This window comes from Podarcis filfolensis (genome assembly GCF_964270895.1).
Source record: "Podarcis filfolensis genome assembly, chromosome: 14".
Lineage (NCBI taxonomy): Eukaryota > Metazoa > Chordata > Lepidosauria > Squamata > Lacertidae > Podarcis > Podarcis filfolensis.
The window spans coordinates 39,170,556-39,197,417 of NC_139616.1; the positions used below are offsets into that span (position 1 = coordinate 39,170,556).

Here is a 26,862-nt window from a genome sequence, read left to right on the forward strand (position 1 = left end):
GGGAGTCTTCTCTTCTCATGAGGTGGCTAAAGTACTGGAGTCTCAGCTTCAGGATCTGTCCTTCCAGTGAGCACTCAGGGCTGATTTCCTTCAGAATGGATAGGTTTGATCTTCTTGCAGTCCATGGGACTCTCAAGAATCTCCTCCAGCACCATAATTCAAAAGCATCAATTCTTCGGCGATCAGCCTTCTTTATGGTCCAGCTCTCACTTCCATACATCACTACTGGGAAAACCATAGCTTTAACTATACGGACCTTTGTTGGCAAGGTGACGTCTCTGCTTTTTAAGATGCTGTCTAGGTTTGTCATTGCTTTTCTCCCAAGAAGCAGGCGTTTTTTAATTTCGTGGCTGCTGTATATAGTATTACAGATGTTTTAGAAAAGGAGGAGCTCTCAATTTTGGTCATAGCAAAAAAGATGGGAGGTCAGGCAATATTTGGTTTCTCATATCCCATTCCATTGGGAAGCTTCCAATATATTCTATATACGTAATTGTTATATTGCCTTTGTGAAATAACATCTAGCAAGCTTGCTGCAATCTGCAAATTTTAATGCAGATGGTGAAAATATTGACTGACTTGAAAGAATCAGAAATATTCAGACTTAGGCAGCTGTTGGGGAGAGGCTTTCCTTTCCATGTTAATCTGAATCAAAAACAACAAAGGGGGCAGAGGACAGGCACACTTTCCAGGCAGCAGTAGTGCACATTTAAATCTACCCACTGATGGGTTCAGTGCAGGTGAACAGCGATTAATCTTCCATGGAATTCTGCCAGTGGGTGCCCATTTGTAATCTGATTGGCTACTCGATGGTAGTGACCTGTAATGTGGTTGGTTCCAGCAGTGTGACCAATTTTCAGTTGTTCCTGATAAGCTAGAATTTTGTGTTACTTCTGTATCAAAGGACAAAGTTAACTGGACAGCCAAAAGATATTAAAATTCTGGACAGCCAAGGACTGTGTACTTCACTGCTAAGCACATCAGAAGGCATTGCACAGCAAGCCCATGGTTCACCTCTTCTGCACCTGGGCAAAAATTACACCCCAGAAAAAATCCCAGCAGCCTCTTACACTAGAAATATAAATCCTCTCTTGCTGGACCATTGATGTGCTATTGAATAAAGAGGATTGTTTTTATTTGAGACACCACAGACTCCCTGAACTTCTGGTTTTTATTTGGTCATCCCCCTATTTCATTTCTGCACATGGCAACAACCTCTCCTCCTTCGCTGCCCTCTTAAACCTGTTATGGATAGTTTGGTGTTTACTGAACACATTTCTGCCTAGGAAAGCTTTCCCTGAGGTGTAACACGGTGATTTATGGAAGATCAATTTAATATTTGATGAAACGTTGCTTTTGCTGTTTTTAGAGTTTCTTCAGATAGCTTTATCGTATTAAGAGAATGTGGTATCAGTGTGTGGAAACAGTCCCGTTCCATTGATTCCCCAGGCATGCACCTCCAGATGGTGGAGATGCCAGGTCTCATCCTGGCACTCAGGCAACTTCACTTGGTTGCCAGTGGCTGATAGCCAGGTGCAAAATGCGCCTGTCGCCTGATTAATCTGGTCCTGAGGTCCAGATACAGAGGCCTGGAAGGCCATGTCTGACCCCAGGACCTGAGGTTCCACATCCCAGAGCATCACTGAGTAGCAGTGGTTCTCCAGGGTTTCAGACACAGTTCTTCTCAAACTGGAGAAGCCGGGGGTCGAACCTGGGACCTTCCAAATGCAAAGTAAATGCTCTACCACTCAGCTATGGGCCTCCATGATACTGAGTCAGACTACTGGTCCACCTAGGTCTGTATTGTCGGCACTGATGGGTCTCTAGGTCCATCTCCGAGCCCTGCGTGGAGCTGCCAGGTTGAGACTCCACCTGGCACCTTCTGCATACAATGCACATGTTCTACCACTGAGTTGCAGTCCTTACCAAGGTGCTATATCTCTACAATCTAATATGTTAAGGAGGAGTGCTAAGTTCTCATTTGTTTCTACGTAGTAAGAATTCAAAGATGATGAAAAAAAAGTAAAGCCAAGGCTTTAGAAGTCAGCTTCCAAATGAACCAGAATTCAGCCATGTGACAAAATCAGCAGTCTCTCGTGGGATCTGGGGTGCGGGAAAACCAGCCCCAACAAGCCAGCATCTTCAAAAGCTTTCAAAACTCGCCTGTCATCTCACTACAAACATTTTGACATGGAGCACTCCAAATTCAGAGCTGTGCCGAGGAAACAAAGATTTAAATTGGCAGTGGCTGGTTACTCGCATACTAAACAGCTGAAGAATGCCCTTGCCTCAAACCACCGAGCTGCTGACAGTCCGTGTAGACAATACTGAACTAGACGGATCCCAAGATAGGTTACCACATTAAAACACATTAAACACAGCTGAAAACAACTTGTAAGGCTGCTTTTTATGTCACCAATCATTCAAAGGAAAAGAAAAGACACACTTTGTTTTTAGATAGTTGATGTGGCCTTCCAGGGGTTGTTGTACTACAACTCCCATCATCCTTAAGTACTGGCCATGCTGTGTGGGACTAAGGAGTCGAAGTCCATTCTCATAGGGAGAAACACAGGTTGGGCATCACAGGCACCACCACCAAAACAATCACAAAAATAACAAGGCTCTAGTAACCTAATTCTAAGGGAAAGCGAACCCAGGATGAGACCTGTAACCCTGAAATTTCTCACAGCTCGGAAGTGGGGTGAGCAACAGGGATGATTGGAGAGAATGCCCTAGGAACTCCAAGTTACAGGGAACCAGGCAGAGGGCCTTCTCGGTAGTGGCACCCGCCCTGTGGAACGCCCTCCCACCAGATGTCAAAGAGAAAAACAACTACCAGACTTTTAGAAGACATCTGAAGGCAGCCCTCTTTAGGGAAGCTTTTAATGTTTAACAGACTACTGTATTTTAATACTTTGTTTGAAGCCACCCAGAGTGGCTGGGGAAACCCAGCTGGATGGGCGGGGTATAAATAATAAATTATTATTATTATTATTATTACTAGGAAGCTGCCACACTGTCTCTGTTTGGACAAAACTGTTGCTCCTGCTACATCCTTCATGTCCGAGCAGATGGGATGGAGGGTATGCCTGGATTACTGCATGTGTGTCTCTCTCCTGCGCCTGACAGGATAATCTTTTCACAGCGGGAACAGGCTCCTGGTTGATTAGCCTCGTCCCTTTAAGCTGAATTACATGGCTGTCATCCTTGGCAATCTGGGGCGGTCGCTGCAGGCCTGAGTGGCGCTCAGCTCTCGAAAAGATTGCTCTGTTACAGACTCCGTCCCCAACCCAAGTGTCGGAAAGGTGATATGAGAAGCGAGACGCAGCTCAGTGCTACAGCACAATGCTCTGCAAGCAAATGGCCCCGTGCTTTATGACTATTACATCAGCATCCAAACTGAGTGCTGGGGGCTGCACAAGATGTACAGAACATTTCTACCCCTTAGACACATGCCTGCCAACATTTCACAACTGTAAAGAAGGAGTCTCTTACAGTACTCCTCATAAGTAAGGATAGCATCCACTTGTGAGCTTCCCAGAATCATCTGGGTGGCTCCTGCAGATGCTTTGTTTAGAACAAAATGGCTGCTGGCCACTCCAATGTTTATGGGAGAAAATTTGTAGCATGTTGTCCACACCAACAGAAACACACCACTGTTTTTTCTTTTGGAGGGTGATGGTGCTTTTTTCCTTATACACACCAATGACAGGATGTGTTCTGATTGGAAACAGTGTTTGAAATTAGCCAGGCGCCAGGCAAATTTTGCACCTGGTTATCAGCCACTTGTCACCAAGTGAAGATGCCCGGGTGCCAGGATGGCGCCTGACATCTCCATCATCTGAAGGCACATGCCTGGGTGTCATTGGATCTGTCCTCGCACACTAATACTACTACATCCTGTAGAAACAGGCCAATATACATGTGGACTGTCCCTGGATAAAATGACTTTTCTTCTTTAAGTTCCCCATGGTCTTAACCTAGCTCAAGGGTGTCATCTGAACTAGACAGATAATCAATCGCAGTCAGTCCATCATTTGGAAAAAAATAAGACTCTAGAGCTGCCCAGAAATGGCAATTGGACATTTCATTGTGGCGACTGCAACCTTGGTTTACGGAGCAATTTGCCGCCTAGATTATTTATCAAGAGTTCCCAACACCGAGAAACGTTTTGTGGCTGCAGCCATGTCACGTCCATTCTCTTGTTCATTCAACCGGCAAATGTTGGGAGTTTCAAGTGGGCAAAACAGGGTATCGATAGCGCATTCGCAGGATTCCTGAGGTCAGGTTGCAGGAACTTCTTGAGTTCACTGTTTGGGTCTTAGCTATGGATAACCTCTTGTCAAAAAAGCACAAGGGGGAATGTAAGAACAAAAGAAGGACCTGCTGGACCAGGCCAGTTGCTCATCTGGTCCAGCATCCTGTTACCATGTTACCAGATGCGTCTGGGAAACCCGCAAGCAGGACCTGAGGATGAGAGGAGTCGCCCTTCCTGCGGTTCGCAGCGACTGGTATTCAATAGCATTACTGCCTTCAACCGTGGAGTATAGTCATCACGGATAGTAGCCATTGATAGGCTTATCCGCCATGAATTTGCCCAATCCTCTTAGAAAAGGCACGAAACAGAAGCTGCTTAAAGCACACCCCAAATGCCGGACAAAATGTGGGAAATTGCACAAGGCACCTTCCTCACAATGGACATATTGCAGAACATATTCCAGGTCTTTCACAAACGTTGCATTTTTCTGTGATAGAAGAAAAACTGGTTTGATGACTGCTGGATGCTGGACTCTTGGCCTGATCCAGCAAGGCCCTGCTGATGTTCTTATTACAGCCTGAACAATGCCCTTCCAATGCCCATTACACATCCTTCACAACTTCTCTGCCTGCTTTATGTACAGCAGGAATCCATTTATTCTGTAATAACCTGACCTGCACTATCTTCTCCAATGCAAGGATGTGCTCATAACCAATCACAAATGTTTCCTTTTCTTTCCCTACCATGTTAGAATATTGAACCCCACACCAGAGCTGGTTGCTCTTGCCTCCTTACAGCTCAAAAACAGCATTCGGAAACATTTAGCCTCTCAAAATTCAGCAGCACAGAGCATAAGGCAAGCTATCCTAGCTGTAGCATATAACTTGATCACAGAATTTGAGGAGGGGGAAAGTGTTATACTATAAGGAATCATAAAAACCCACAAAATATGCTATGATGTGACTGCTTTTGGAATATGTTGCACAATTCTGGTCACCTCACCTCAAAAGCCGTGTTCGAAATTAGCCAGGCGCCAGGCGCATTTTGTGCTTGGCTTTCAACCACTTGTGACAAAGCGAAGATGCCTGGGTGCCAGGATGGCACCTGACATCTCCACCATCTGGGGATCATTGGATCTGGACTGTTTTCACACACTCCTACCCCATCCTGCATAATCCCATCAGTTATAGTTCATCTGCACAATCGGAATGAGTTTCTGGAACCAAATTGCTTTTTCTGTGCAACCTGAGCAGGAGCAGTCACCATTAAGAAAAGGAGGTTGGTATACGTTTATTAAGAAACCGGAGGCCTTCTTATTGGGATTGGTAGGAAATGAGATAAGTAAGAAAGACTGTAAACTTTTCCAATATGCAGTTACAGCAGCAAGAATACTTCTGGCCCAAAAATGGAAACAGGAAGAGTTACCGACGGTGGAAGAATGGAGACTGAAATTGACTGATTATGCAGAACTGGACAAACTAACAGGGAAGATTCGGTATCAACGAGACCACAAGTTCATCGAGGACTGGGGAAGATTTACAGATTATCTGAAAAGCATATGTGATGAACAGATAACGTTTGTTGGTTTTCAAGAGACTCTGTGAAAAACAGAGGAATATTGTTAAAAAGAAAGAAAATAAGAGGGGGAAGGAGATATCTAAAGGCAATACTAAGTTGAGAAATGCGTTAATAATATTGATGCAAACGAAAGATCGGCAGAGGAGCTGAGGGAAGTCAAAAAAAGAGATGAATGTGTGATAAAATGTGAATTGATTGTATAAAAAATGGTTGCTTTTCCCCCCTTTCTTTTGTGGAAAATGAATAAAAATATTAAAAAGAAAAGAAAAGAAAAGAAAAGAAAGAAAAGAAAAGAAAAGGAGGTCGGAATAGGCCAATATATATGTGGGCTGTCCCTGGATCAAGTTGACTTTTCTTCTCCGAGTTCTCAAAGCTCTTAACCTAGCTCAAGGTTGTCATCTGAACTAGTCAGATGTTTAATCAATCACAGTCAGTCCATCATTTGAAAAATAAAGACTTTAGAGCCATCTTGCCCCCAAATGGCAACTAGATAATCCATTTTGCCGACGGCAACTTTGGTTTACGGAGTCATTTGCTGCCTAGCTTATATATCAGAGTTTCCAACATTGCTTGTCATTCTATCACACCAGGACCAGCCACACCAGCGGCAACTGGCAGAATTGTCTCACCCAACTAGATGCCGTCTCGTGAACTATAAATATTATGCACCCACTGCCCATTTAACTACAAAAATGTAAGTTCTAGTGGATCTGCAACATCCCTTAGATCCCCTCCAAAGGCAACTATGGAGACATTTGGAGCACGTGGTCAAACAGGGCCTCTCACCACCTCAAAACTTGCCACCACAATTTCCTTTCTACAGAATGCGTTCCCGCCTGCCAAATACATCTTTATTATAATGCCCTCAATATGGGATGGGTAACCTGTGGCCAACCAAATGTTGCTGGACTCCAACTCTCCCTCAGTCCTAGACAGCACAGCCAATGGGCAGGGATGATGGGAACTGTAGTCCCTACAACAATTTCGAAGGCTGCGGGAGACCCATCCCTGCCCTGCAAAGAACACATTGTGGTTTAAGCGTCTTACCTGCATTATGCTCATCCATTGAAAAGGCTTTGTTTTCCATGTAGCTCCGCGGAAGCTGCAGGTCGTCCTCAAAAGCAGTCTCCCGCATCCGCGGTTGCGAAGTATCAAAATAATTAGGTGTGTTTTCCTGCTGGGATGGGAGGATGGAGCAGTGAACCTCCGGGATAGCGTGGAAGATCACAAAGACCCAACCACTAGACACCAGTGCTATTGCCAGAGTGGGGTCACTCCATTGGTCTCTTCTCCTCAGTTCATTATTACCATAGAGGTACATAGTCAGCCAAGCAACCCAAAGGAGAATTGAGAAAAAGCTGGTTAGAATGAGGCACACGCCGTTCTTCTTCCATTTCTTAAACTTCCCACACACTGTGAAGAAAGAAAAGCCCAGGGCCAGCACCATCAGAAACATAACGTAGATGGAAGCCATCGCGAAATCCATCGGCTCGTAACGGCAGGCCTGTTTCCCGTCCCGCACGACTGTCAGTATCATCCACTCTGCTGCGATAATGACTTGGACCAGCGCAAAGCAGACGGCGACACCGGCCAGCTGCCACCCGGACGGGCTCTTGCCGTGCCGGACGAGTTTCCGTAGCCTCCAGGCTTGGACAAGCAAACACGAGAAGCAGAGCGCAAAGAGGACTCCCCAGGCGAAACGGCGGACTGAGCAGATGGTCTCATCCTCCTGGATGATGAAGGCGAAGGCCAACCCGAAGAGGCCCAGGGTCCCAAAGAGGAAGAGGAAGTGGACCCCCAGCGGACTCTTCTTCTCTTTTTCCTTGATGAACGGCAACCTTGCCAGCAAGATCAGCATGAGGAGCAGCGTCGTCAAGACTCCAGCTCCGGCCACCGCCTCCACGACGATCCCCCAGATGGCATCCAGGTCACACAGGTAGACATACTGAGGGAAAAGGTCCAGGCCGCACCCTCTGGAGGTACTGGAATTCTCCGATGATCCATAGCCCACCACAAAGAGGAGGAGGAGGAGGGCCACAGTTGGGAAAGGGGTCATTTTTCCTGCCTGAAACCAAAGAAGGCGAGGAGATACAAAGAAGAATGTTACATTATGTTCCATTTCCAGGTGGGGCTAACATGATAGAATGCTTCCCTCATAACCAAATAATAATTCCTGAGCAGGCTAGAACTCTGACCTGCTTTGCTTGTTACATATAGATCACAGTACAGTGGTACCTCGGGTTACAGACGCTTCAGGTTACAGACTCCGCTAACCCAGAAATAGTACCTCAGGTTAAGAACTTTGCTTCAGGATGAGAACAGAAATCGTGCTCCGGTGGCACGGCCCCATTAGCTAAAGTAGTGCTTCAGGTTAAGAACAGTTTCAGGTTAAGAACGGACCTCCAGAACAAATTAAGTACTTAACCCGAGGTACCATTGTACTGGCACTGGGTTTTAAATTTTGTTTTAATAGATATCCAGTTGTTTTATGCATGATTTTTCTGAATGTTGCAATCGCTTTGAGAGGCTTCGCAAGAAGCAGTTCACAAATGAAACTAGAAACAATACATTACTAGTTAATTATAACTAACTAATAATGTATTGTTATTAATACTTGTATAATAATAATAATAATGGGTTGTTATTAACTGTTCCGTGGGCCTTCTGGAGTTCCTTCAGGGTGAGAAGCGAAGTTACAGGCAGAGGGCCTTCTCGGTATTGGTGCCCTTCCTGTGGAACATCCTCCTGTCAGATGACAAGGAAATAAACAACTATCTAACTTTTAGAAGACATCTGAAGAAAGTCCTGTATAGGGAGGTTTTTAATCTTTGATGTTTTGCTCCATGTTTATATTATGTTGGAAGTTGCCCAGAGTGGCAACCCAGTTGGATGGGCACCGTATAAGTAATAAAATTACTGCTACTACTAAGCAATGATATTGATTATTGTTGCTATTATTGAACCAAGCAGCATTCAGAAAAGTGAGCACCCAATATGTGGCCGAAAGAACTAAAGCGTCCAGACCAAGGCACACAGCTGGGCCACCTGCTCTTTTGAGATAAACTTCAATTTCCAGAATTCTTTGAGGGAAAGAATGTGCTTTGAAGGTATAGTGTTGGTGTAGTCCAGGGATGGGGGACCATTTTTGGGAGGATGGGGTACTTGCCAATGATGGGTGGTGCCAGAGACAGAACTGGGCAGTGTAACACATGTAAATGTTAGTTTGTACAGTTGGCTAGTTTCTGTTTCTGTTGTCTAGTTTCACATCTCTCTCTAGCTGCCACCCAGGCAAGCCCATGGGCATTATAAGAGTTCAATTCCAGCCATGCAAAAACACCCAAGGAGGGTGTGAAGCGAGGCTAGTCAGGGGTGTGAAATGGGGGGAAATCCCAAGGGCCAGAGGGGGGCGGGGTTTCAGGTGCTGCATTTGGTCCCTGGGACCTACGGTCTCTCTCTCTCTCTCCCCCCCCCCCACAAGACAGGCCTTTGGTCTGACCCAGCAGGGTTCTCCTCACTCTCTTTAATGTTCTCAGCCTAAGCTCTACCCAGCAAGCCCCACCAATGACCCAAGCAGGTATATATAACTTTTAAATAAAGGAGAAAATTTGTACAGTACTCAGCGCATCAAACAATGCATTGATTCATGGAAAGCCGTGTGGAGAAGCAATTCCTTTCGGCACGCATGTTTGAAAGAGATGTGATAAACAGCCTTTTAGAGCAAACGTCAGATGATCAGAACTTGCATTCCCCCCCCCACTGCCTTTGGCTCCGGGTGTGCAATTATTCTGCGCTAGTTGTTTTGCTTCAGTGTTGCCCAAACAAGTAATGAGAGAGGGTTTCAAGGCAGCTCACTCTTTCCAAGAGGTTTCTCCTTCATTTTTCTGGATATTTTATTCATGTCATGTACCCCCCATGTGATCGAGCTATTCTAGGACAAGTCTGTTTCCCGAGAGATCACGCAGCATGGATAACCACTCAGAGTCAGCCTCAAGTTGTATTTCATTTCCCCTTTCCACTGAGATAGGGTTGGGCAGGGTAGAAAATCCCCTTTAAGCCATAAAGGAGACAACTGGCAGAGCGAGCTGGTGTGAAACTGCCTCCCCCATTGAAAAGGTTGGGTAGTAGCAGCTGACAGGAAACACCTTCTCTGCCCAAGACACTGTACAGTTTTGCCCCATGAGAATAGACTAGACTGGGCTGGTTCAGAGGCTATTTCAGCTGAGGGTTGCATCCTATTGTGTGTAACTTTCCAAGGGCTGCCCACCCAAAGGCAGGAGGCAGAGTAACAGAAGTGATTTTGTGCAATTGACTACATTTGAGCCAAGCAGAAGCCAGAGATTTGTGGATTTGCTTTTCTCCATTTCCCATGCCAGGCAATCAAATGGGGCTACCTTCGAAGCTGACTCGGAAACTACAACTAATCCAGAATGCAACATCTAGACTGGTGACTGGGAGCGGCCGCCAGGACCATATAACACCGGTCCTAAAAGATCTACATTGGCTGCCAGTACGTTTCCAAGCACAATTCAAAGTGTTGGTGCTGACCTTTAAAGCCCTAAATGGCTTCAGCCCAGTATACATGAAGGAGAATCTCCACCCCCATCGTTCAGCCTGGACACTGAGGTCCAGCTCCAAGGGCATGCTGGAGGTTCCCTCGCTGCGAGAAGCCAAGTTACAGGGAACCAAGTACATGGCCTTAGCAGTAGTGGCGACCATGTAACACCCTCCCATCAGATGTCAAGGAGATGAGAAACTACACAACTTTTAGAAGACATATGAAAGCAGCCCTGTACCAGGAAGTTTTTAATGTCTGATGTTTTATGATGGCATGGAGGACTGCATTAGGCACCCAGCCAGGATGCTGGACTAGATGGGCCAATGGAATGTGGCCCCTGGAAAATTTAAGTTGGCCCTCCAGCTGAAATAAGTTCCCAAGCCCTGGGTGACACAGAAGTGTTTCAGGTGCCAGATCAGGTTGCTCAAATCTTCCAGATTGACTGGGGCAAATTCAGTTCTTTTCTATAGTTCCTCGTAGCACCATCAATATTCTAGCCACCCAGGGATTCAAAGGCCTGGAATCACCTCTGCAGAGCTACTGCAAAAACCTAACTCTGTCTCTTGAAGCGGATTTCTCTTCCCTGCTGCAGCTCCAGAAGCAAAAGCAGACCCTGCCACGTGCCACAGAGTTGCTGCCGAGTCGGATTTCTGCCCAATCTTTCCCCGCCAGATCCAAGGAATAAGCTGCATTGACTGATAACGGAACAAATGACAGCTGAGCGGCGATCAGGCGGACGAAGATACGTGGCTGCAGAGCAATAATTAATAATGGCAATGTGCTTTGCATGCAGAACTGCCACAATGGTTTCCTTAGTCTGCACAACGCTGCACGAGAGACAGAAAGCTCTACACTTCGGCTGCTAAGAGGAATTATGACCCTGTTCGGGGACATGGGGAGGTGGAGTAAAAAATGTATTTTTAGAAGACGGAAGGGCTCGATCTGAATCCTAGTTGGATAGATGGTAATGTGGCCAAGGATAGGTAAGTCACTCAACCATTGAAGGCTACTGCAGGCTTTCTCCTTATTTTCGGCTATTGCATATTCAAATCTATCTCTGCAATCATAAGGGCTAGCAAGTCACATCCGATCTACAAAGCAAAGGTGGGGGGAGGAGCTTAAAAAAGACCAAGGGTTGGTCTGCATCTAATTCCTCCACTGCCCTGCAGCTTTGGTACCTTCTAGCAGCCTATCTGTCAGTTTAACAATCTTCCCCGATTGCTCTGGACTCCCCCCAAAAGGGAGGAGCACACTGGCAAGCACCTGGGTAGTCACAAAAGATAGGATGGTGGGCTGCAGTCCAATTGGTGGTTCATAACTGTTGGAAGTCTGGTAAATACATTGCAGGGGTGTACAGAGAGAAATAGTCTGGTAAGGCAGCTTGTTGGAAGGACCAATACAACTTAAAAGTTTATTATGAATGGAGAACAAAGCCATTCTAAGTTTGAAAATATGACCAAGAGGCAGCCAAGAATTAAGACTAGCACATGCTGCTACTGGCTGAACTTGAAGAAGAAGAAGCAGGAAAGGAAGTGATCTACTTTATCAACAAGCAGTTACTAAGAGAGAGCAGGAAGAACAGGTTGCCCTTCTGCCTTATCACCCTCCTACCCCACTGGTTCAGGTAACTTATTGCAAGGGTTGTTGCTTGACTCCCAACAATAGCAAGACACCATGCTTGGTCCCCATCAGGGATGGAGAAACTTGCAGGCCTCCAGATGTTGCTGGACTACAACTCTGGCCATGCTGGCTGAGGTTGATGGGAATTGGGAGTCCAACAGCACCCAGAAGGCACTGGGTCCCCTTATTCCTGCTCTGGGTCATAGTGCCTTGCTTAGACTATCAGGTCAGACTATTGGTCCACCTAGCCCAGTAGCATGAAATCTCCAGGGTCTTGAGCACAGGTCTTTCCTATCACCGGTTACCTGGTCCTTTTTAAACTGGAGATGCTGAGGATTGAAACAGAGACCTTCTGCGTGAACAGTCAAGTGTCCTGCCAACATCTCCATCATTGCATAGGAGCACAGATGTAGAGCAACACTTTTATTTCAGCCAAACCTCATCATGGAAACCTGCTTTGAAAGCAAGGGCTCACCTCACTGGAAATACACAAATGATAAAAGAGTGCCTCTGAGCATGTAGCTCTCATCACCACCAAGCAAGCAATCTTTTGTCCAGGCCTTTCATATTAGGGAATGGATTCCTGAGTCAGAGGCCATGAGGGCCAGTCTGCTTAGCTTTGCAAATGTGCTAGCAGTCTGATTGCTGTTTGATTGCAGGCTTTGCTCCATTTACAACAGGAGTGGGAAGACCCTTAAAAGGCCCGTGTCTGTATTTGGAATTGTTTTAAAGACATTTCATTGCTTGCTATTGGCCACCCCATCTCCTTCAGGCAAGAAAACAGATTTAATAAAGAATGGTCAACAAAAAAAATCACTGAGGGATTACTAGATTTTGTAGCAAGATAACCTCTGCATTAAGGGACGCGGGTGGCGCTGTGGGTTAAACCACAGAGCCTAGGACTTGCCGATCAGAAGGTCAGCGGTTCGAATCCCCACGACGGGGTGAGCTCCCGTTGCTCGCTCTCTGCTCCTGCCAACCTAGCAGTTCAAAAGCACGTCAAAGTGCAAGTAGATAAATAGGTACTGCTCTAGCGGGAAGGTAAACGGCGTTTCCATGCGCTGCTCTGGTTCGCCAGAAGCGACTTAGTCATGCTGGCCACATGACCCGGAAGCTGTACGCTGGCTCCCTCGGCCAATAAAGCGAGATGAGCGTCGCAACCCCAGAGTCAGCCACGACCAGACCTAATGGTCAGGGGTCCCTTTACCTTTACCTTTAACCTCTGCACTGGATCTCTTCCGTTAACCCAAGAACGTAAGGATGTACCGTATTTTTTGCTCTATAACACGCACCCAACCATAACACGCATGTAGTTTTTAGAGGAGGAAAATCCATAGGCATGCCACCCAGAGGCATTGCCTCCATAACACGCACAGACATTTCCCCTTACTTTTTAGGAGGAAAATAGTGAGTGTCGTGGTGCAAAAAATACGGTATTTGAAGCTGCATCCTTCCCTTGCTTTGTGGATTCTATTTATTTGTTTTCAAAAGAAGCATCCCTCTGGGCTTCAACAGGAAAATAAATCACTGCAGACACAGATGGGCATGGCAAGGGCACCCTACGCCACCACCCGGATTTTCATGGGTCCGGCCCTTCACTGCAGCTTGACAAGACTGCCAGTGTAATAAGTGCATCAGTTCAACACAGAGGAAATCCTGTTATCCTCCGGATAAACAAGTGTAAATAAGAGAGCTTGTGTGGAGAAGTCACGGCTTGTTTTTTAAGGGTGGAGAAGAGGCAAGCGCCACCCACTTACTAAGCAATAATAAACAGATCCAGCTGCAAAGGGGTCCTCGCCTGCCAAAAAGCTCTGCTCTCTCCCAGCCCAACTTCCCACCTCCAATGCAAGCTCTGCAAATGGAATACGCCAGACCCATCGTTCACTTCAGCAACGGACCCTGGGGGCTCCTATGCACCCCTTCCAGACATCCACACACACAGAGCTCCAAGACTAAACAGAGCCTGGAGGGAGAGAAGAGGCTGGCAGAAGGATATCTCCTCCCCCACCAATAACCCTGTATACATAGCATAGATTTAAAACACATGCCTCCCAAATAATTCTGGGAACTGTAGTTCACCCCTGACAGAGAGCTACAACTCTCAGCCCCCTTAGCAAACTGCAGTTCCTGGGATTCTGGGGCAGGGGACTATGAGGTCATAGTCAACTTCTGCCCAAAATTAATGGCTGTGGCTAACGAGGGCCCATTCATTTCAGCTGAGTAGAAGCTGGTTGACTCCAACCCACAGTACGTAAGCAATGTGAGATTTAACTTAATCAGCCCTCTCTGTAAGTGGCTGCTCAGATCAGGGCCGAAACTGGGATAGGCAAATGAACAATGATCTCACTCTCCCCACCACAGCACATAAACAGTGTGCCCCACTCTTAATCCCCTCTGGGTGACACCTACCCCCCTCCAATTCTCTATCCCATCATGTCAGTCTTATCTGCCATCTTTCTCCAGTGGCTGGCATGCAGACACCCCAAGCAGATCTCCCCCATCATTCAACCCCCTATCAATCACCCCATATGCTGGATGCAGCCCCCTGCCCCTCCCCCTCTTTCCTGACTGCCCTATATCCAGCCTAATCCCCCACCCAGAGTCTCAGCTCCAGACTGCCCGTCTGCTATGGAGCTAATTCTCTATCTCTCTCTAGAGAAGCAGCGGCACTGTGGTCCTAATAATGAAGCTTTGCATTTAAGCCCCCACTCCCCCTGCCCCGCCACTGCTGCAAAGATCAATAGCATGTCAGTTCCATCTGGGCTAAGGGGGTGGGGGTGGGTGGGATCAGAGCTGTCAATCTGCCGCAGCTGTGGACCAAGTGAGCTTTGCCGAGTTCTTTGCATATAAACACACTGTATCAAGAGCCGGAGCGTGTAGTGTGTCAGACTAGGACCAGGGGGAGACCAGGGTTCCAGAGCTTGGATAGCTCAGTTGGTTAGAGCGTGGTGCTGATAATGCCAAGGTTGCAGGTTCAATCCCCATATTCCTGCATTGCAGGGAGTTGGTCTACACCAGGGTTTCCCAAACCTGGGTCTCCAGCTGTTTTCGGACTACAGTTCCTATCATCCCTGACCAAGCTAGGGATGATGGGAATTGTAGTCCAACAACAGCTGAAGACCCAAGTTTGGGAAACCCAGGACTAGATGATCCTCAGAACTCTACAATTCTATGTAATCCTCATCTGGCCCTGAAGCCAGTTGCTGTGTCTCAGTCTAGCCTACTTCACAGGGTTGTTGTGAGGATAAAATAGGGGTGAAGGGAACCAGGTACATCAGCTCGTGCTCCTTGGAAGAAGGCAGGGTATAAATGCAAGCCAATAAATATAAATGCAAGGCAGGGGGTTGGACTCGATGGCCCTTGTGGTCTCTTCCAACTCTATGATTCTATGATTCTATGAACTGTGTAGCAACAACTGAACAAGCATGACTTGTCAAAAGCAGCTGCCCCAGTTCTCCAGGTCCCTCGCTCTTCACACCCATTCTTGAGCTCAGCACGAGATTTTGATTATCTTGGAATATGCGTAATCCTCCTGGGGCAAAGAAAGAGTTCTGCACAACCATAAAGCTTGCACATTGGCACAGGGAATATAAATGAGTCCAAAAGGTGCATCTCAAATGCTCTTCGAGACCCGGATGTCAGAACATATTGAACATCCAGGCTTAGCAACCTTTTTCAGACCCAACCTTTTTGCATTCCCTTCTGGGGGCCACACATCTGTGATTGGCAGGATCAGAGGCTGAAGTCGGTGGGGAGCAACACAATTTACCTTTGCACAGCAGCCCATTTCAAACTCGCCCTCCTCTGTCCTCCATCCAAGCAGTCAGGAAGCATGACCAAACTGCAAAGGCCTCATTGCAGAGGGTTGGACTAGATGACCCCTGGGGTCATTTCCAACGCTACAATTCTATGACTCTACATTCCAGGGAGGGGAAAGCGTGGCTTGGGTGGGGTGTGGCCTGAGCAGAGCTTCAAGGGCCAGGTAGAGAGGTCTGGAGGGCCACATCTGGCTTCTGGGCTGGAGGTTCCTCACCTCTGTTTAGGACCCTGGTCCACGCAGAGCAGAGGGGGGAGTACTGCCAGTTCACAGGCATAGGCAAACTCTGGCCCTCCAGATGTTTGGGACTGCAACTCCCATCATCCCTAGCTAACAGGACCAGTGGTCAGGGATGATGGGAATTGTAGTCCCAAACATCTGGAGGGCCGGAGTTTGCCTATGCCTGCTTTTTAGCTTGCATTCAGATCAGCTGCACCAGCCAGGGGTTCCCTTATTTCCCAGCTAGCAAAGAGCAAGAACAGCCATTAATGCACCCCCAAAAAACTGCATGAAGTGGGGGTGAGTTGATTGACACTCTTTCATCTTGATCTCTTCCTTGTGTCTAAGGGAACAGAAAGAAAGGAAAGGAAAGTCCATATGCAAGTTCCTGGCTACCAGCCCTGATTCTATGTCCTACCTCCACCAGCCAACAGTGTCTGCCTCCAAAAGCTATTTGCTTGGAATCGCAAGCAGGGAGAGTTGTGCTCAGCTCCTGTGCTTGGGGGCTTCCTACAGAAATCTGGATCGCCACTGTGAGAACAGGACAAAATGCAGCAGCACCCTTCGGGATTTCTTCAAAGATCTGCCCAATCCAAACCCATATTTTAGCTCCCTCTCCATCCCATGCCCATGACTTCGGTTCTGCAGCAAGATACAGGCTGTCCTAAACTCACTCTCCTTGGAATACTATGGAGCAGGCAAGCAAAGGACTATGCTGATGTCGTATACTAGCGAGTACAAAGCCAGAGAGGTAGCACAGCATAGTGGTTAGAGGAACTTAGACCTGGGCTCAAAGCCAGCTAACACATACACACAGCTTAGCCCCACTAATCTCACAAAGGCACCCACGTGCTGGTGGAGGGGGGGCACACATACCCCCTCTCCCAGGTCTCCTCCACCCCCATCCCAGCCTCAAGAAGAGCAGAACACAAAAGCCCGACAGATACCTTCCCTCTTTCTATTTGACCTTTAATTCCAGTGCTGCAGTTAGGCAGTTTTAGGCTCTAGAAAATTTCCCACCCTCTCTATGGCAAGATGCAATACTTCCAAAAACAAACAAACAAACAAAAACACCAAGCATGGAAGGGGGGGTGCTGCCTGCTTGTTCTTCAGCATGTGGCATCAGGCCTCTACCCTCAAATCCAGCCCCAAACGCAGCACCTGATTAGTTCTCGGTTTGCTTATGGATGCAAAGAATATTCTCTATCCACCTCTCCAATAAAGCATTAACAGAAAGTAAGGAGGCATGGAGAACAAACCTAGCTGCTTCCTCCCCCCTCCTTCCCCCAGCCAGGAAAGGGAGGTCAATGCACCACATTTTGCAGGGAGAGTTTTCTGCCTCTCTGGCTGGGCTAGGCATCCCCCCCACCCACAGCTTATTGGGGAAAGGTTCAGCTCAGCAGCACAGCATATGTTTTACAGGCAGAAAGTCCCAGGATTCAATCTCTGGCATCTCCAGATAGGGCTGGAGTGAGAGAGACAGAGAAATCCCATGTCTGAAATCCTGGCAAGTAACTGTGCTAGATGGTCTGGTTAAAGGTAGCTTTCTTAAGCACCTTGAACTCAACCCTGTTCCTCTCCCAAGACTTATTTTCCCCATTTAGCTCCCCTTAGGAGTAAGGTTTAACAATTCTCCCATAACAAATAAACAAACAAGAGCACAATCTCCCCCTTCCAAACAAGCTAGCCAAAGTTCTCTCTTGAGCTCAGCAAATGTGAGCATATATATTTATACACTGCTCTCGTATGCTCTGTGAGTAATAACCTCAAGAATGACTCCCAACTCTCCAGTAAGTTCTGAACTCCCCTAAACAACAGCTCCAAATAATCACCCCTTACTTACTCCCCCCTTTTGTTTAGCCAAAACAATGCAATGCGGTAACGCAGAACAACCTCGTCAAATATTTTGAGGGGTTTGGGATGTGCATGTGCAACTTTAGATACACACACACACGCACATATTGCACCAGGCTGTAACAGAAGGGCTTGCAATCCTACCACCCGCAGTTTACTTGGAAGTTACGTTTCTCTGCACTCCCTGGAACTGAAGTCCTAATAAATTACCTGCAGACGGCCGGGTCTTTTATGGCACCGCCCCTCCCCCCGCGTATCTCTAGCGTCTCGGTTGTGGGGTCTACACACGATACCATGCGGGGGGGGCACCCACATCACTTCCATGATTCCCAAAACTCCACACAAGTTATGCAAGACTTCTTCATCCAGTTTTAAAAAATAAGTTAGGGGTCGGGGGGAAGAAAACCCACCATTCCCCAAACGCACGTGTACGCCACCTTTTTAATTCTCCGGAGATGTTCCCACGTTACATCCAAGGAGCGCACAGATCTGTGGCCGCAAACGTTGGAACTGGACCTTCATGCGGAAGGTTGCGGGAGTGTACAGTCCGCGTCCACCTTCGAGGAGCCGGGCAAGCGCACGCCAGTACCGGTGCAGAGACAGCTCTGCCTGGTGTAACGTGTGAACTGCCCGTGCACGGGCCCCACCCTTCCCGTTCCCCCCTCACACACTTTTTCTCCGAGGGCCGGCTTCAAGAGCAACTTGCAAAGCGCCGCTGCACGTGTCCGGAGGAGAGATTCCCCTTCTCTCCCGCCTCCCCACGTTTTCTATCACGTCGCCTCTTCTCACGAGACGCAGGGTCCCGTGTCATCCCGTTCACCCACCTCCCCACCGCGCTGCCTCTCTCACCCTTGGCTGGCCGGCCGGCCGGCTGGCTGCCTCCTTCCTTCCTTCGGAGTAGCCGGATGGCGAGGCGCAGGAGCCGAGGCGCACAAGCCCGAGCGCAGGGTCACATTCGCGGCTGGGGCGCAGGGAGCGGAGCGCTCAGCAGACCCGTCCGCGGCGCCGCCGCCGCCTCCCCAGCAACTGCAGCAACATGCACGGCCAGCCCCCCGGCCCGGCTCATGGGGAAGAGAAGAGGAGGAGGAGCAGCGAAGGCGCCAGGGGGGCGCCCTCCGGGCAGCCGCCGCGCGCAGGACACCCTGGGCAGCCCCGACCGTGCGCCCTGGCCACCGCGCCTCGCTCGCCGCCTGCTCCGCGTCTGAGCTGCCTGCGCCCCGCCAGGCGCGCCGTCCAAGCTGCCCCGCCCCGGCCAAGCGCCGCCTCCGACACCGTCTCCTCCTCTCGCCCGGCTCCTGGGATGCTTCTCGCGGCCCACAGCGCCCCCCGAGCCGCGCGCGGGTGGGAAAGGGAACGGGCGCCGCGCCGGATTCATGGAACGGCCACTCCGGAGCAGGAGGGTTGGACGGGAGGGGTCTTGGCTGGTTGGGTGGTTTGTATTTCCCGCCGGAAAGATGCGCCTTCAGAGCCGCGTGCCATCCGAAGGAAGGCCTGTTGTTGGACTTAATGGGCCTCACTCCCAGATAAGTATAGTTAGGAACTGCAGCCCTCTGTCCGTCCGTCCGTCCCCCCCGACTTTTATGTGATGCGCCTTTCCCTTTTACATTGGGAACTCTCCACTCATTGAGATGATTCCCAAGGGGATGAGACTTTCCTTTAACTGACTTTTCTCATAGGACCTCCTTTGTTCTGGCAAAATACAGGACAGGGTGGGGTGGAGCGGTTGGGGGGACATTCCCCCGCCCATCTGAAGTGACTTCAGACAGAGCAATCCATTACCATCTGTTGCAGCCTAACAGGATGGCCCCTCTGGAATTTGTCACACGTGCACGTGCGCACACACATGCACGTGAATTTGTAAATCTTTCTGCGCTTGGCTACTCTGACTCATGACTTTTCACGCATCCTTTCAAACGCATGCATTTGGAGATGATCCCTAACTTGGCACAGAGAGAGAGAGAGAGAGAGAGAGAGAGAGAGAGAAGACCTGGAATACAGGACAAAACTGTATCAATACAGGGCGTAGCATTTTTCAGCAGCAACAGGGCAGGTGGCCTTTGAGGTCCCTCTCAACTCTGTTGTTGCAACTAGAAGAGCAGCAACAAAAAAGGTAAAAGAGAGCGCTTATGAAAGGATTTCTGATACAACAGAATGCAATCAAGAAGAGAGCTCAAAATGAGAAAAAAGATAAAATCCTGGAGAAAATAAGGAAGGAGAGAAGAAATTGAGAACGAAACCAAAGTCACAGGAGATCCTGAAAGAGATAAAGTTATATCAAGTACAACATATGAAAATGATGAATACTGATGTGTTGGACTTAGAAGGTTTCAACAATGTATTTGGTTGGCATGCATATCTGTGGTACGATAAGGTCAAAGCACATAAAGCGTTTAAAAACCATATTGTCAGAAAAGCACTGTTTAATGTCTGGATAAGATATAAGGACTTGTTAGAAAATAAAACCCCAAGATGGTTGTCACCAATGGAAGCGAAGGCTCAGAAAAAACTCAATATGGAGGCCAAATGGCCGAAATATTGGGAAATTTTGGAACAAGAGGGAGACAGATTAAAACTGCAGAGTTTTGAAAAATTAAAAAATAGAGTGCGAGACTGGCTCCATTACTACCAAATAATGGAGGCATATAATTTGGACAAAAAACTTGGCTTCCAGGTGGAAAAATCAAAATTGGAAACGGAATTGTTAGATCCCAAAGTTAATAATTTGTCAAGAATGTATAACTTGCTATTGAAATGGAACACTCAGGATGAAACGGTGAAATCTGCTATGATTAAATGGGCACAAGATGTTGGACACAACATTATGATGGCTGACTGGGAACAGTTATGGACCACAGATATGAAGTTTACGGCATGTAATGCCTTAAGAGAGAATATAATGAAAATGATTTACAGGTGGTACATGACACCAGTCAAGCTCGCAAAAATTTACCATTTGCCCGATAATAAATGTTGGAAATGTAATGAGACTGAAGGTACATTCTTTCACCTTTGGTGGACATGCCCAAGGATTAAGACTTTCTGGGAGATGATTTATAATGAAATGAAAAAGGTATTTAAATATACCTTCCTGAAGAAACCAGAGGCCTTTCTCCTGGGCATGGTTGGCCAATTGGTGCCAAAGAAGGATAGAACTTTCTTTATGTATGCTACAACAGCAGCAAGAATACTTATCACAAAGCATTGGAAGACACAAGATTTACCCATCCAGGAAGAATGACAGATGAAGTTGATGGACTACATGGAACTGGCGGAAATGACTGGCAGAATCCGAGACCAGGGAGAAGAGTCGGTGGAAGAAGATTGGAAAAAATTTAAAGACTATTTACAGAAACATTGTAAAATTAATGAATGTTAGAAGGATGCTGGAATGAAGTTATATGGCTTTAGCAGAAATGTTATAAAGAATTAAGTAAAAATAGATTGTTAATGGGCCAAAGGGGAAAAAGTAAGGTTAGTCTGTGTTAAGATAAATTATAGGACAAAAATTGAGAAAGATGGAAAGGATTTGCTGAAATAGCTAACTGAACTAGAATACAAAAAAGGGAGGTGTGAGGAGGTCGATGAAACAAGTAAATGAAAGACAAGATATGGAAATATTGGATGTGTTTTTAATTGTTTCTGTTTTTGTTTCTGTTATGTTAAGATAAGTAGTGTTTTTTGTTTTTTTATGTATTGTATTGTATTGTTTTGTTTAACTTTTTTTTCTTCTTTCTGTAATCTTTAAACTCTTAATAAATATTACTTTAAAAAAAAAGTAAAAGAGAATTCATGACATGTAGCTCTGGAGTCGTTATATACTAAACAGATGAATGAATAAAGAATTATAAATGTTTTGATGGAGATGAAAATGAGAAACCAATGTAATCAAGCCTAGTAAATAGCAAAGTGATGGTGGTGATCAATAAATGCAAAACAAATGATCATTGGGATGGCTTTGCAGCATGTGAATCTGGGTTCTTTACACCAGTTTGTTGTGTTAGGAAACCTTGATCTGTTACTATTCTGCCTTAGCAAACATTGAAAGTCGCTACCATGTTTTAAAATCCTTACTAAAGACAAAGGCTGTAGGAAAACGTTATTTGAAAACAGCAGAACCCAAAGTAGAACCGTTGAAAAGAGAAGAAACTGTAGCAACGCCAAAGCTCAAATTGGTTACATCCTGGAGGATGGATTTTTACAAATGATTTTACAATCATTTTGACATTTTAAAACCTGACTTCCTTTCCCCTCTTTCTGCGGTTCCATAAATTTATTTTTAATATCTTCTGCATATCCAACTTAACTTACTCATTTACTTGTATATATACTCTTATGTAGCTGCAGGTTAGTGCAATAATTCTGCCAGTGTTTTTATCTGTTTACAATTTATCTGTAAATATTCCATAAACCATTTCCATTCTTTTATAAAAAGTTTGCTATCTTGATTTCTTATTCTTCTGCTATTTCTGCATATTCCATAAGTTTTTGTGTCCATTCCTCCTTTGCTGGGACTTCTTCTTCTTTCCATTTTGGGGCAAGTAACATTCTTGCTGCTGTAGTCGCATACATGAATAAATTTCTATACAATTTAGGTAGTTCTATCTCTATAATTCCCAAGAGAAAGGATTCTTTTTTTAAAAAAAAAAAGCACCACGTTATTTTAAACATCCTTTTCATTTCATTGTATATCATTTCCCAGTAAGCCTTAACTTTACTACAAGACCACCACATGCGATAAAATATAAATGAATAGAAATAGAACCTACTCTCGTGACAGTGACACAAAAATCTCGCACATACACTATGTAAAAGAACAAAAGTTTAGCATTCCCCCCTTCTCTCTCTCCCCACCTCTCCTCTTCTCCAAACTTATACTGGCTATAACATGAGTGCCTCTGTGGCGTTTGCCCTCCTAGGTGGGTCATAAGGAAAGGGTTAAATGAGTGTGAAGTGATTGGCCAGTGGGAACCCAAGGGGAGGAGTTAGAGTTAGAGTTGGAGTTGTTTGGAAGTCAGTTGGGAGTTGGAGAAGCAAGAGGGAGGATAAGTCTGTGGGTTGGTCTAGTTTTGATGTGAGAGAGTGAGAGGAACTGTTAGGAGGAGTCAGATAGACAGTTGGAATAATCACTTAGAAGTTATTAGGAAGGTATAGGCCGGTAAAGAAGCTAAGATTAAGAATCTGACAAGAAAAATTATCTGAAACAATGCTTATAAAATAAACTTGCTTATTTGATTTAATGTTAACAACTGTCTGTGTGTATCTGAGAGAAACGGGTTGGTGGCAGTGGGGAAGCAATCACAGTGGTGGCACAGGGATCAATAGACGTCAAACATCCGGGGAACCTGTGTGATCGCCATAGCCTCACATTGAATATAACTGATCTGTAGAAAGGACTCTGTGAACTGAAAGCAGAGACGCTGCATGTACTTTTGTAACCCAAGAAAATCTTCAATGAAAACAATTTAAAAGAAAAATAGAAGGTTGTGACCTAAGCTATTCCAGGTTACTGAAATTTGGGAGCTTTGAGCTGTTCCACGGCTGCGTGGATGAATTACCAGCCAGACAACTGGGTCTCCTCCACCTACTTTAATCTTGGAAAATGGATTTTTCTGTTTTTTTAAAAGGTTTTTATATTTTTTTTTTTATAATATATTTATTGAAGTTTTCAAATAAAGCATATATTAGATAAGCACCACTTATCATTGTCCATTTAACATCTCTCAATTGTTACATGGGACTCCCCCACACCTCCCGCATACACTTACATCATTATTAAATTAATTTCAAACAAATTATCATTTAACTCATCTTAATTAATAATCTTAATTTGGTTTGACATATAATTCAGCCTTAAATCTAATTTAATGGTAGACAATTGTCTGCACTGGCATCCAATTCAGCACTCAGCCAAATTACAATATTTTTGTAAATAAATCTTAAATTTCCTCCAGTCTTCTTCCATCCTTTCTTCTCCCTGGTCTCGAATTCTGCCGGTCATCTCGGCTAATTGCATATAGTCCATCAGTTGCATCTGCCATTCTTCCACAGTGGGTAGCTCCTGAGTTTTCCAATTCTTGGCAATTAATATTCTTGCTGCTGTTGTTGCGTACAAAAAGAATGTTCTGTCCTTTTTTAACACACTCTGGCCGACAATACCCAGGAGAAAGGCCTCTGATTTCTTAGTAAAGGTGTATTTAAACACCTTTTTTAATTCATTATATATCTTCTCCCAAAAGGCCTTCACTCTAGGGCAGGTCCACCAGAGGTGAAAAAATGTTCCTTCATTTTCCTTACATTTCCAACATTTGCTATCAGACGAATGGTATATTTTAGCCAGTTTAACAGGGGTCATGTACCATCTATACATCATTTTCATCACATTTTCCTTCAACGCATTACATGCAGTGAAGTTCAGCCCAGAGGTCCACAACCTTTCCCAATCTTCAAACATAATATTATACCCAATATCCTGCGCCCATTTTATCATTGTTGATTTTACCATTTCGTCATGTGTGTTCCATTTCAGCAGCAAGTTATACATTCTTGAAAGTACCTTAGTCTTAGGTTCTAACAGTTCAGTTTCTAACTTTGACTTTTCCACTTGGAATCCTAGCTTTTTGTCATTTTTAAACACTTCTTTAATCTGAGCATAGTGTAACCAGTCTCGCACTTTGTCTCTCATCTTTTCTAAACTCTGCAATTTCCAGTTGTCACCATCCTTTTCTATTATCTCCCAATATTTTGGCCAGTTGGCCTCCATATTGGCTCTTTTCCGAGCCTTAGCCTCCAGGGGTGACAGCCACCTCGGAGTTTTATTCTCCAGTAAGTCTTTATATTTTGTCCAGACATTAAAAACTGATTTTCTGACAATATGGTTCTTGAAGGCCTTATTTATCTTAGCTTTATCATACCATAAATATGCATGCCATCCAAACGCATTATTAAAACCTTCCAAATCCAAGACATCCGTATCTTCAAGAAGTAACCAATCTTTTAACCAGCAGAAAGCTGCAGCTTCATAATACAACTTTAAATCTGGCAGGGCAAAGCCCCCTCTTTCTTTCGCATCTGTTAATATTTTAAATTTGATTCTGGGCTTTTTGCCCTGCCAGACAAATTTAGAAATATCTTTCTGCCACTTCCGGAAGCACTCTGTCTTGTCTACAATCTGCAGTGTCTGAAACAAAAATAACATTTTTGGCAATACATTCATCTTGATGGCAGCTATTCGGCCTAACAAAGAAAGTTTTAGTCTTGACCAACTATCCAAGTCTCTCTTAATCTCTGACCAACATTTTTCATAATTATCTTTAAATAAACTCAGATTTTTTGCTGTTATGTTTACCCCTAGGTATTTAACTTTTTTAACCACATTTAGTTCTGTCTCTTTCTGAAGCTGTTCCAACTCAATATCTGTCACGTTTTTCCCCAAAACTTTAGTTTTTTGCTTATTTAACTTAAATCCTGCCACTCGACCAAAGTTTTGAATCAGTTGTAGTACTCTTTTCAAACTAGACTCCGGCTCCTGTAATGTCAGAACTAGGTCATCTGCAAAAGCTTTAAGTTTATATTGTTTCGCTCCGACCTGAATCCCTTCCACCAACCGGTCCCCCCTAATCATATTCAGGAGCACTTCCAGAACCGAAATAAACAGTAATGGGGAAATCGGGCAGCCTTGTCGTGTACCTTTTTCAATTTTAAACTCTTCTGTAACCACATTGTTAACTATCAGTTTAGCCTTTTGTTCTGAATATATTGCCTCAATCCCGTTCTCAAACCCCCGTCCCACTCCCATTTCTTTTAAATTCCCCTTCATAAATTTCCAAGATATGTTGTCAAAGGCTTTCTCCGCGTCTATAAAAATTAAAACTGCTTTAGTGTTTATGTTTGTTTGTAAAAGTTCCAATATGTCTATGATGTTCCTTGTGTTAGTAAACATATGTCTGCCCGGGAGAAAGCCTGCCTGGTCTTTATGGATTATCTCACTTAAAACTTTCTTAAATCTTCGTGCCAAAACATCTGCAAATATTTTGTAATCCACATTTAAAAGGGAGATGGGACGGTAATTCTTGAGTTGTGTCTTTTCAGTTTCTGACTTTGGAATCAATGTGATAAATGCTTCTTTCCACGATTCAGGCGCCTTCTTCCCCTCCATTATTTCATTACTGACCTCCAACAAAGGTTGTATCAAATAATCCTTCAATGTCTTATAGTAGTTAGAGGTCAGTCCATCTGGCCCTGGTGATTTGCCCTGTTTCAGACTCAGGATGGCCTGTTCAATCTCTTGTCGTGTTATTTTGCCATTTAAAATTGTTCTATTTTCTTCTGACAGCTTTGCTAATCCATTTCTCTCCAAAAATTGTGTAATCTCTATTTCATCTTGTGGCCCTTGAGTATATAACTTTTTAAAATACCTCTGGAAGCACTTTCTAATCTCTCCCGGGTTCTGAATGTTCCTTCCTTCAACCTCTAAGTTTGTTACTGTATTTAATCTTTGTCTCCTTTTCAACTGCCAAGCTAGCAGTTTCCCACATTTATTTGCCGATTCAAAAGTTTTTTGTTTCATTGTTTTAATCTTCCATTCTATTTCCTGATTTATCAGCTTGGAATATTGCGCCTGATAAAGTTTAATTTCTCTCAGAATCGGTTGGGACTTCGGGTTAGATCTTAACTTCTTCTCCAACTCTTTGATACTTTCCAGAATTTTATCTTTCTTTTCATTTTGCAGTCTTTTCTTTAAGGAATTCTGTTGAATCAAGAACCCTCTCATCACAGCTTTACTTGCATCCCAGATAGTTCTTTTTTCCACCGTAGTGTTCAAATTAATCTCAAAATAGTCCTTTAAGGTTTTTTGGGCTTTCTTTACAATTCTTTGGTCTCTAAACAGGCCATCATTCATCTTCCATCTAAAGGAGCCGATTGGGATCAATGTCATATCCATTCTCAAGGCGTTATGGTCGG

General features: G+C 45.2%; 2 protein-coding genes across 8 annotated transcripts in view; both read right to left on the minus strand.

Moving 5' to 3' along the window:
• GPRC5B (G protein-coupled receptor class C group 5 member B) overlaps window positions 1-19,155 on the minus strand; it is a 30,057-nt gene extending 10,902 nt beyond the window's left edge. Inside the window, exons 1-2 of one of the 7 annotated variants that reach the window (XM_083585328.1) lie at window positions 18,751-19,155; window positions 6,884-7,901 (exon numbers count right to left, since the gene is read on the minus strand). In XM_083585328.1, coding sequence (XP_083441454.1) covers window positions 6,884-7,892 — 1,009 coding nt within the window. In that variant the 5' untranslated portion in view covers window positions 7,893-7,901; window positions 18,751-19,155. Of the gene's footprint in view, window positions 1-6,883; window positions 7,902-9,688; window positions 9,703-18,045; window positions 18,065-18,327 lie in introns of those variants that run through there. The other 6 variants (XM_083585331.1, XM_083585330.1, XM_083585329.1 and 3 more) reach the window with 6 other exon arrangements.
• The window catches only part of UMOD (uromodulin), a 268,506-nt gene that overhangs the window by 92,758 nt on the left and 148,886 nt on the right, over window positions 1-26,862 (minus strand). The gene's annotated exons all lie outside the window — the stretch shown is intronic.